The following is a 12378-nucleotide window of genomic DNA, read 5'->3' on the forward strand; positions in this document are numbered from 1 at the left end:
CAGTCATAGAAAAACAATTGAGCAGCCTCTCCTTAGTTCCTTGTTGACTTTTATTACCATCTCCATGTACTTTGAAATCACAAATTGTCAGTGATAAGGAGTGAGGGGTTGGGTAGAAAAGAAAAAACGTGAGGTATCTGCAACATAACATTTTCAGTCCTAGGGTGGGCTGCTTATGGAGTTTGTCTACTTCTGTGTACCTGAGTTAAAGAGCCTTTGAAGTTTAGTTCTGTGTAACACTGAGGATCTTCCCAGGCCTAAAGGGTGGATGCTGGCTGGGAACAGCGGGAGACCAGTGGTATGGGTCCCATGGGCCAGGAAAAATATAGCCTTTTTCCAAAGCTCTTTTGGTCTTAGCTGCAGACGATCCTAATAGGTTTGACTTTTCTTCAGCTCCCTCTGGTTTGTCTCTCCACCCACAGATATCCCACAAAAACTGTGGCACCAGCCACTGAAACATATTTCTGAAATGCTCAGAGAAATAGTTGAGGACCAGACTCATGGGTAAGCAAATCCTAATGATGCCTAGGTCCGTCTCACAGTGGTTTCTCTTGATCCTTATCATCTGTTTGAGGAGGGCCAAGGGGAAGGCATTACTGGTCTGTGACCACGCCCAAACAGGTAAGCACCTTGCTGAGTGAGAAGTGGAAGAAGCACATAGCTGCACGTGTGTCACTCTGAGCAGCTCAGCAGCAGTGCATATGTAAATACCTTGTATAGAAACTGTCCTGAGTAGTATTGGTATTGGATCTTGAGATGTACAAGCATAACGAGAAGAAGAGCAGACCCTAGGAAAACAGCAGAGCCCGCATGCTGCCGTCACCCCCAGCCATGCAGAGGACCGTGCTCTCTGGGTCCCTTGGTCTTCTCCCTTCCTCTGTGCTCTCTAGGGAAGGAAATTCTAAATTTCTCCCGCACAGTAGGGTAAAATGTCCCTTTTTCCTCCTCTTTTTAATAAATATTTGTTTAGGGGCGCCTGGGTGGCTCAGTCGGTTGAGTGTCTGACTTTGGCTCAGGTCATGATCTCGTGGTCTGTGAGTTGGAGCCCTGCATCGTGCGCTGTGCTGACAGCTCAGAGCCTGGAGCCTGCTTTGGATTCTGTGTCTCCCTCTCTCTTCCTCTCCCCGACTGATGTTCTGTCTCTCTCTCCCTGTCAAAAATAAACTTAAAAAAATTTTTTTAAATAGAAATTTGTCTAAAATTAGAATTATATTCTAACATAAATTATATTCTAACATAAATTAAGTACTCTCATGCGTTAATTTTCCTAAAAGCAATCCCATTTAGGCTTTACTAACTTCTTTGTGACATAACACCCTGCACCTTCCTCTTGATTTACTTTTTTTTTTAGAGTACAAATATTTTATTTGTTGTCTGTACTAACTTACTAAGACCATCTCTATTTGTTCCTTTTGCCACTATTCCCTCTTGAAATTCTCTGTAATCTGCTCGCTGAGCCATCACATATTACGGTTGGTGCTCCTTATGTTCATGATCACTGATGCACATTTGGTGCCGCTTACTCACCACCCTGCACTCAAGATTCTTACCAATAAAGGAGGCAAAAAGAACTGGCAGCCAAGTGGGATTCAGAGTATCAGCATGGTAATGGCCTGTAACACCTGTCAGTCCCATGTGCATGCTTTCAGGTTGTCTCTGGTGAAGAGCAGGACCTCAACGCAAAGCCTCATGGGACTCTTACCTAACTTAGATCTGCCTTAACTAGATTTCTGGGTCCACCTGCAGGGAGGGGCCAGTGAACAGGTTCCGGTGCTTTCTTAGCCAGCCACTAGGACTGCCTCACATACTCAGTTACTGTAGAAAAGAGGAAAAAGAACCCAGCCCATTTCTGCAAGGTAGGCCCTGTAGCCTCTGTCCAGGGAGTGTGAGAGAGCCCCGCTGCTCAGCTTATAGTGAGGTCTGTAGGGAAGATCCTCTGTGGAACCCATTCCTGGCTTTTCAGCCATCATAACCCAGCAGATCGCTAATGTGGCCCACAGAGCACCAGTTCTTCCTCTTGTGGGACAAGATTAATACTCACTCCCCTTTCTTCTTCTCTCCACTGTTCCACAAGCTAGATGTTAAAACATTTAATCACTTGCTCTCAGAACAGACATAGCAGACCCAGATCCACCCAAGAGGGGCCCAGAGCTCTCCTGTTCCAGGAACCTCCCCGGTTCAGAAGAGAAGTTCTGATCTTAGGCCAGTCCCACTCCATTTTCCCCAGGGGAGATGTTAAGCTGCTGACACTGTCACTGTGCATATTAATAGGTCCTTTCCTTGAACAGAGTCTATCTTTTAAATAGCCAGTGTGCCTGTCCATTCCCAGCATGGCAAAAGGATAGCTTCATAAAAGCTTCTAACTTTTCAGCTTCCCATACATGACAGGAAAGAATATACAGTATGCAGCCCATTCAAAGTTCATCATTGCCAAAATACTGACCAGAACCTTGTGTTTTGTCAGAAAGGAAATAACATATGTTTTTGTCTGCATCCCTTCCTGGTCTCCATCTGGACCCCAGGGAGCCCCCTCGTTTCTTGCTCTGGAGCTACCTGGGTGGCTGCCTCAGGGCTGGGAGGCCCCCTCTTCACAGCAGTCCAGCTGTACAGGCCTTGCAGAAAGCAGAGGGGGCCTGAAAGCTCTCATCTTGTAGCATCCCTGTTGGTCATGGCCCAGAACCTTTCTTTGTCGAAGCCTGTAGCCACTCATGGTCCTTGGATATAAAGATTTAAGTGTCTAAAGTCCTCGGGACACATGGGATTTTGAAAGACCTGCCTTTGAAGGTCCTGTGATGGGTTCAGAATGGCATTGTGAGCTATTTTTTAAATCTAACTTGTATTCCTTGCAAGATGTACCTCAGTGGATAAGAACAATTTAAGCCAACCATTCGCAGACATTACAGCTGCTCTAAGAACCAAAAAGAGAAAGAAGTCAAGTTGCCCAGCTGCCATGTGTTTTGGTTCTGTTCCAGGTCCTACGGAGGCCCCTTTGAGTGCTGGTTTTTGTTCATTCACTTTGGAGGATGGGCTGACATCGCGGCTGAGCAGTTAGTGATGTCAGAAGCTGAACCCCCGGAAGCCCTGCTGTGGCTCTTGGCCTTCAGCCACAGTCCACGTGACAGGAGTCAGCAGCGAGCACAGACCATGGTGGGTGGCAGGACGTGCTGTGTGTGGTGCTCTGGGTTCGTCTCTTGGGATCAGAAAAGATGCTGCAGGAAGGGGCCTGTGGTGGGTTTGGCCTCCAGTAACCCCCAGGCACCTAAGCACTGGCTGTTCACTGTGCTCACGTGTGGTAGCATGTACACATCCACCCAGATGGGTGAGTGCACGCATGCTAGGTTTGTGGTTGGAGACATCTTCTTGCCTCACAGAGTTGACTAGACATGGGAAACTGCCACTCTGCTTTCCTGGGAAGCACCACAGAGATGAGGCATAGCCCTTCTGTCCCCCACATTGTTTTATCTGTTCTTGCTCAGCTGCCACCAATGCCCTTGTTTACAGTCAGCCCTGGCCCAGGGGCCAAGTCCTCTAGCATTTGCCGTGCAGAATCTGACCGCTCCTCTAAGGAGCACTGTCCTCTCTCTGATCAGCAGCCTGTCCCTGTCTGCTTCCGTCTTGACTTACTGCTTTCTTGGATCAGACAACAAATCCTCACATTACAGGCTTTGTTTAGCACTCTTACTAAAGTAATCTGATATTAACCCCTTAGCTTCTGAAAAAGGACTTGGGCATTCCCTAAATAACAGAGCAGCTAATACAGGACTGGCTGTCTATGGCAAATCGAGTTTTTATTTTATGCAGAGTATAATGACTACAGGAAGCAGTGCTTTGATTAAAGGCATTGGCACCTCCCTTGCAAATGTTTATTTGCCAGTTTTTAAAACTTTAGCTGCTAACACTTTTTGCTAATTTTAATAATTAAAGGGAGCAAGTTTCTTTATGTAGAGAGTAAGTTTCCTATTTGCTTCATGTTTTCTGTTTGAAAAAAGCAGAGACTAGTACAGATATGTCTGTATATTTTTCTTATTTAAAGACTCGCATGGCATGGGGTGCCTGGGAGGCTCGGTTGGTTAAGTGTCCAACTCTTGATTTTGGCTCAGGTCTTGATCTCACGGTTTGTGGTTTTGAGCCCCATGTCATGCTTGAAATTCTCTGTCTCCATCTCTGTCTCTGCCCCTCCCCTGCATACACTGTCTCTGTCTCTGTCTCTCTCTCTCCCAGAAATGGATGAACATTTAAAAAAATGAACGAATACTTGCATGGCAAAGGAAAGAAAGAGTTTTAGATTTTAAAAAGTTGAAATTTGGTGATAATTTATTTTGGATCAAAAATACGTTTTTAAGAAATTATCATAATCCACGTATGTTTTGAGGGTTGCTTTATGACTAAGAAGAAAGCTTTCTATCTCCCTTTTAAAATATCACATTAAACTTAAACTTATTAAGAGAAATCCTAATTATGTTTTCATTATCTTATTTTTAGTGATAATAGTTAAAATGTATATAGCACTAATGATTTTCAAAGCCCTGTTATATATACTTTATATTTGATTCCTTATAAGCTAAGTTGGTAAGTTATATGTTAAATTCCTGATCAATCATTGAAACGGACAGAGATTCACTTTTGAAAGGTAGAGAAATAAATTGTCCAAAAGAAAGGTAATTTCTAGAAAGTTCTGCATTGGCATGTCTAATACTTACCTTGGCTTTTTTTTTTTTTTTTTTTTTTTTTTTAATCTGTACATAGTTCTTACTGCAGGGATGCTGTAGCACACTGGATAAAAATAGATCAGTTCACTCAGAGTAGTTTAGCACCAGCATGTTCGCTTCCTTCTTAGCTATCCTGTGAGAGGGGCTATCTGTCTTGTGACTGAAGACACGTTTCATTTTGTGAGCCTAAAGCCTCTTCCTCCTTGGTGCCCAACCTGAGGCACTGGTGTGTGTGACATCCTGGGGAGGAAGTGGGCCCAGTTTTCCTAGTTTAGTAATACATACCTCTTTCTCTCCTGGGTTTTGTGAACTTTAAATCCCTTTGATGGTCTGTTGGGTGACTTGAGAAACAAACTGTGAGCTGCCTTTGAACGCATGTTTATTGTGAGATTTGAATGAGCCTGACAACATCTGTGCCCTTTCCTCAAAAGGTGTCATTAAATCCTGGTTAATCGCTCAGCCCTGACAGCGTATTGTGGGCCAGCCTCCACTGTGAGGTTCAGTAACGGGGGAGCAAGGGCGACTGCCGCACAAAGACGCGCCCTTCTTTCTGCAGACCCTGTTTGCTGCCAGCCAGTGTTCATCTTCTTTTGCTAACTTTGAATTTAATCATGATAAAAACGCAAAATGCCTGTGTTTGAATACCCATAAGAATTAAGCCAGGGTTCATACTCTGACTTTGTTATTCCACCTCTAGGAATTATCCTAGGGAAGTAATTAGAGATCCATACAAAGATTTATGTATAAGAATATCATTACAGCATTGTTGTAATTGCAGATGTTAGAAATGGCCTAAACTTTCAGTAGTATGGAACTGACTAAATAAACTGTGACATATTCTAACCATGGACTAACATTCTGCCATGAAAAATCATGTTCTCAAAGACTTTATGTCATAGATACATGAAATTACTTACAGTGCATTGTGAGAACTGTAAGCAAACATGGCGCATAGTGAGCTCTGGGTTCACAAGGCCTGGGGAACAAATGAGAAGGTTGTGAACCTGGTTTCCTCCATCTCCCCTGGAGAAAATGGAGCAAGACCAGCCTGAGATTAAGTTAGATCAGATCTTTCATTTGGATGGTGGAGGTACATCATACCTTGTTGTTCAGACTTTCTAGTGAATATATGTAAATTTTCATAATGCGGGATAAAAAGTAATCCTTAGAAAAGAAAGCTTATCTCTTTTACTAAAAACAAATTAAAAAGCATTTAAAGTTTTGGCATGTCAGGTGAAAGCTTATGGATGTGGAAGGCATTTGAAGGGAAAGATGGTCTGGGATGAAGACAACCAGTCTTAGGGAGTACTGAACAAGGGTAGAAAATCAAATGCCGGTCAAGAAGAAAATGGATATGAAGCCATAGCTTCCTAAGCCCTGACATTTTTGCAGACCTTTTAGATGGTAAGATGGTCTTGGGCTCCCATAGATGCCATCAGATGAGGGCAGGCTGGGCCCAGCTGACAGAGGAGGTGGTGAGAGAGTAGCCCTCTCCTGTTGGAATGCTGCCATTCTCCGTGGAAGAGCCCCATGGTACAGTTTCTCACGGTCTTGGATTGTGGTCAGAATAGCTCACACAGCACTCCTAGTGTATTGGAGTTTATGACAGACTTCATTGAATGAGGCTTTAACTTCCAGGGGAAAAAAAAAGACGACTCACACAAAATCCATAAAATTGGTCATGGGAATTCTCAGAATAGGCCTAAGTACTCTTTCGAAAATGATGGAACATAGCTGTTCATGAGTTCCATGTGGCATTTTGGATCTATAGCTTTCCGTTTTTCTTTGTTTTCCACGTCACATCTTGATGTACTATTCTTATAGCAAGCAGAAGTCTCAGCATGAAATAAGTGTTTTTTATGCAAAAACAACCCACAGACCTATAACAATCACATTATGTGAATTCTACAGACTTATGACCTCTGCTTATGCTTTCAACATGTATGAACACTGTCCCAGTGTCTAAAACAAAACAAATGTGGTGTGTGTGTGTATGTGTGTGTTTCCTCCCCTCAGAGATAACAAAAGGCAAAAGGCAAACCTCATTCTTATCAGAACATTGGCTCAGTGGAGGTCCAATTGCATGGGGCTTTAATTGATTTGTGGCTATGATAGAGAGCAAGTCTTCAAGGAGCCTTTTGTTCCTTTTCCCACAATATAAAAATCTGACTACATTCTGCTGAGGATTTTTCTCCGTCTCTTTTCTTACAAAAAAAAAAAAAAAAAAAAGGTCAATTCCTGGCGTGGTGCCTTGGCTGCTTAGCAAGACGAAAGAAAGTCAAGAAATTTCCATTACGCCCATTTGGGTTTGTGTGGAACAGAGTATAAGCTCAGACATGAGTCGCCTCTGTCTGCTTTCCCTAGGTCGCCAGTCCTCTCCTCTTTCTAGGGCTTGCTTCAAAGTCCCAAATAAATCCTAGAACCATACAGGTCCTGACTCTTCCCTAATCTCTCACCTTTGAAATTATACTTCCCAGGTAGAGGTAAAGGCAGTGCTCAGCCACCTCAAGAAGCTGCTCAGAAGTCCAACTCTCTCAGCCAGGGATCTACAGGCAGCAACTGCAGAGAGCCAACACAGAGACCCCAGACCACCTTCATGTCAACAGCTGATCAGGCACCTCCTCCTGAACTTCCTGCTATGGGCTCCTGGAGGCCATGCGATTGCTCGAGAAGTCATCACCCTTGTAAGTCTCCCCTTTAATAGTGTGCTAATTCTCATTTGCATTCCAGGTATGAGGATTGCCTGGCCTTTCACAAGTATGTGTACCAGGGTGCTATCCAAACATGGATGGACAGGCAATGAAGTTGAAAGTTGGGATGGACCCCAGAGCCTGCCCCTTGTGACACCTTTATAATAAGGAAGAAAATGGAGGCTCTGAAAAAAGAGGTCACAATTACTGTCAGAGTCCATAGTAAAGCTAGGTCTTCTGTCTTCCCATGTAGTTACTCTTTCAGTTACATTCGTCATGAAGATGGACAAGACTTCAGTGAGAAGTGTTCACTATAGCAATCCAAAAAATTTTGTTTGTTAATTTAAAAAACAGTGTTTGCTAATTACAAAGAATTCTTTCTGAAACCCAGATGACATGAGGGATAAAGAATGGTCCAAGTCAAAAGTGAGTATCATTCATGGCATTGGGTTAGGCAATGACTTCTTGGATAATGTCCCCAGAGGCACAGGCACCACCAACAAAAAATAAATAAACTGAAATTCATCAAAATTAAAACATGTTGTTCATCAAAGATACAAGCAAGACAGTGAAAAGACAAACTCAGGAATGGGAAGAAAATATTTGGAAATCACGTATCTGACAAAGGGGTTAGTATCCAGAATATATTGGGAATTCTTACAACTCAACAACAGCAAAAACCCAATTCAAAAATGCACAACAGATCATAAATAGCTAATAACCACCTGAAAAAATGCTCAACATTATTAGCCATTAGGGAGGTGCAAATTAAAACCCATGATGAGGTAACATTCCACACCCTCTAGGATGGCTATTACAAACAAAATGGAAATAACAAGTGTTGGTGAGGATGTAGAGAAATTGGAACACTCCTATATTTCCAGTTGGGAATGCTAAAATGGTACAGCCACTGTGGAAGAGTTTGATAGTTCCTGAAAAAGTTAAACATAGAATTACTATATGATCTGGCAATTCTACTTCTGTGTAAAAGAATTAATAGAATTAAACACTTGGCCACCCTGTTCATAACAGCATTATTCACAATAGCCAAAAGGTAGAAACAACCCAAGTGTCCATCAACAGATAAATGGATAAATAAAATATGGTCTGTATATACAATGGGAGCCTTAAAAAAGAATGAAATTCTGATATATGCTACCACATGGATGAACCTTGAGGACATTATTCTAAGTAAACTAAGCCAGACACAAAAGGACACATGCTATATGATTCACTTTTATGAGGTACCTAGAATATGCAAATTTATAGAGACAAAATGTAGAATAGAGGTTACCAGGAGCTGGGCAGGTGAGAGGAATGGAGAGTTGTTTTGGATAATGAAAAAAAGTTCTAGAAATGGATAGTAGTGATGGTTGTACAATATTGTGAATTTACTTCATGCCAATGAAATGTCCACTTCAAAAGGGTTAAAAGACCAAATTTAAAAAGCGTCCACATGCTAGCTTTTGGAATTTTTATTTGCTTTTGTTTTTATTTTTTACTGACACATAATATACATACAGAAAACATACAGCTTGATTAATGTTCATAAACCAAAAATAACCATGCAGCCAGCAACCAAATCAGGAATGTTCTCAGCATCCAGAGAGCCCCTTCTTGCTCCTTTCCCTGGGCAGGTTCTGTTTGAATGTGAATATGGAGAGAGTCCCAGTGATAAGTAGGACTGCCAAGAACCTTAGAAACTAGCACCCAGGAAGTTCTCCTCAGTCCCGGTAAAACAGTCAGCATGGAGCAGGCAGGCCACAGCAGCCAGCCTGTTAGTCCTGCCTCTCATGTTCAGACAGAAGGCTAAGAGCTAAAAAAATGTCCATGTGTCCATAGACCTTGATATCAACCAACATTACCTCTGGCCAGCTATAAGTAATAATAGTCACTTTTCAGCCACTATCTCAGCCAAGTGATCAAGCTCAACATGACAGTCATTAAGACATGTTGACTATAAGTACCCTTAATATAATGTGATGAAAATGGCACTTCTGTGATCTTCCTCCCCTAAACTTTTATAATCCCAGTCTAATAATGAGAAAAACAAATGACAAAAATACCTATGTAGCACTCTTCAAAACTGTCCAGACCATCATTGAAAGGAAAGTGTTAGAAACTGTCAAAGCCAAGAGGAGCATAAGGAGACATGAAAACTAAATATAATGTAGTATTTTAGATATTATCCTGGAACAGAAAAAGGACATTATGGAAAAACTGGGGAGATCAGAAAAAGTCTGTCCTTTGGTTAATAAAATGTATCCATATCAGTTTATTAATTGTGATAAATGTACTAATTTAAGATGTTAATGGAAAACCAGATGTCGGAGATATGGGATCTTTCTGTATTATCTTTTCAGTAAACCAGAAGTCTAAAACTGTTCTAAAATTAAAAGCTATTTCAAAAAGTCAACAGCAGTGGCGCCTGGGTGGCTCAGTCGGTTAAGCGTCCGACTTCAGCCCGGGTCACCATCTCGCGGTCTGTGAGTTTGAGCCCTGCGTCGGGCTCTGGGCTGATGGCTCAGAGCCTGGAGCCTGCTTCCGGTTCTGTCTCCCTCTCTCTCTGCCCTTCCCCCGTTCATGCTCTGTCTCTGTCTCAAAAATAAATAAACGTTAAAAAAAAAAATTAAAAAAACAAACAAACAAAAAAACCCCCAAAAAGTCAACAGCAGGTGCTTTTGAATCATGAAGGTATTAGAGCCATTTTTGTCACCTGAAACAAATGAAATACTACGAGACAAATGAAAATGGAAACAACTTTCCAGAATTTATGACACACAGCAAAAGCAGTTGTAATAGGGAAGTTCATAGCAATACAGCTCCTAAGGTCCAGGAACAAGGCAAGGATGCCTACTCTCACCACTTTTATTCAGCGTAGTACTAGAGGCCCTGCCCATAGCAATCAGACAAGATAAAGAAAAGACATCGAAATTGGTAAGGAAGAAATAAAACTCACTATTTGCAGATGACATGATACTATATTTAAGAAACCCTAAAGACTCCACCAAAAAACTATTAAGACTAATAAATGAATTCAGTAAAGTCACAGGATACAAAATTACCCTACAGAAATGAAACATCAAAAAGTGAACAGTCCCATTTACAATTGCATCAAAAAGACTAAAATACATAGGAATAAATTTAACCAAAGAGATGAAAGGCCTGTACTCTGAAAACTATAACATACTGATGAAAGAAATTGAAGACAGTACAAATAAATAGAAAGATATTCCATGTTCATTGATTGGAAGAATTAATATTGTTACAGTTATTACCCAAAGCAACCTGCAGATTCATTGCAATCCCCATTAAAATACCAATGGCATTTTTCACAGAACTAGAACAAACAATCCTAAATTTCGTATGGAACCACAAAAGATCCCACATAGCCAAAGCAGTTTTGAGAAAGAACAAAACTAGAGGTATCACATGCCCTGATTTCAAACTATACTACAAAGCTTTAGTAATTACAATAGTATGGAACTGGCACAAACAGACATATAGATCAATGGAATAGAGAGTTCAGAAATAAATCCACATATATACAGTTAGTTAATCTACAAAAATGGAGGCAAGAATATACAATGGGGAAAAGACAATAAATGGTGTTGGGAATACTGGACCACTATCTTATACCATATGTAAAAATAAATTCAAAATGGATTAAAGACTTGAATGTAAGACCTGAAACCATATAACTCCTAGAAGAAAAAACATAGACAGTAAGCTCTTTGACATCATTCTTAGTGGTATTTTTTTGGACCAGTTTCCTCAGGCAAGGGCAACAAAAGCTAAAATAAAACAAATGAGATTATGTCAAACTAAAAAAGCCTTTTCATGGTGAGGGAAACCGTCAACAAAATGAAAAAGTAACCTACTGAATGGGAGAAGATATTTGCAAATCATACATCTGCTAAGGGGTTAATATCCAAAATATATAAAGAACTTTCACAACTTTAAAAAAAATTTATTAAAATTGGGCAGAGGACTTAAAAAGACATTTTTCCAAAGAAATACAGATGGCCAAGAGACACTTGAAAAGATGCTCATCATCACTAGCCCTCAGGGAAATGCAAATCAAAACTACAATGGGATATCACCTCACACCTATCAGATAGGCTGTCATCAAAAGGACAAAAAGGAAGAGTTGACAGGGATATGGAGAAAAAAGAACCTTATATACCCTGTAGGTAAGAATGTAAATTGGTGCAGCCACTATAGAAAACAATATGGAAGTCACTCAGAAATTTAAAAATACAACTACCATACCATCAAGGAATTCTACTTCCAGGTATTTATATGAAGAAAATGAAAACATCTATTCGAAGAGATAACACGCACTTGTAGCGTTATTTACAATAGCCCAGATATGGAAGCAACCTAAGTGTCCATCAATAGATGAATGTATAAAAAGGTTATATATGGTATGTATATGGACTGTTATTACTCAGCCATAAAAAAATGAAAAAAAATGAAATCTTGCCATTTGCAAACACATGGGTAGACCTTGAGGGTATTGTGCTAAGTGAAATAATAAAGAGAAAGACTAAAAAATAATAATAAAAGAGAAAGATAAATACCAGATGATTTCACTTATATGTGGAACCTAAAAAACAAAACAGGCACCTGGATGGCTCAGCTGGCAGAGCATGTAACTCTTGATCTCAGGGTCATGAGTTCAAGCCCTACACAGAGCTTACCTTAGATAGATAGATAGATAGATAGATAGATAGATAGATAGATAAAATGTCTTTATTTAAGAAAAAAGTAAAAATTAAAAACAAAACAAATGAATAAGAAAAAATGGAAACAGACTCATAGATACAAAGAACAAACTGATAGTTACCAGAATGGTGGTTAGGGAGTGTGTGTGTGTTGGGGGGGGGGGGGGGGGGCAAAGTAGATGAAGGGGATTAAGAAGTACAAACTTACAATTATAAAATAAGTAAGTCATAAATTCTGGTTCAAGATGGCAA

General features: G+C 40.7%; 1 protein-coding gene across 7 annotated transcripts in view; it reads left to right on the top strand.

The window, feature by feature from the left end:
- Positions 1 to 12378, top strand: part of FANCC (FA complementation group C) — a 264563-nt gene that overhangs the window by 240836 nt on the left and 11349 nt on the right. For 6 of the 7 annotated variants that reach the window (XM_058695498.1, XM_058695504.1, XM_058695499.1 and 3 more), the window contains 3 exons: positions 423 to 504; positions 2973 to 3147; positions 7187 to 7393. In XM_058695498.1, the coding sequence (XP_058551481.1) occupies positions 423 to 504; positions 2973 to 3147; positions 7187 to 7393 (464 nt within the window). The remainder of the gene's footprint in view (positions 1 to 422; positions 505 to 2972; positions 3148 to 7186; positions 7394 to 12378) is intronic. The other variant, XM_058695505.1, reaches the window with a different exon arrangement.

The sequence above is a fragment of the Neofelis nebulosa genome, chromosome 12, assembly GCF_028018385.1.
Source record: "Neofelis nebulosa isolate mNeoNeb1 chromosome 12, mNeoNeb1.pri, whole genome shotgun sequence".
In the NCBI taxonomy this organism is placed as follows: Eukaryota; Metazoa; Chordata; class Mammalia; order Carnivora; family Felidae; genus Neofelis; species Neofelis nebulosa.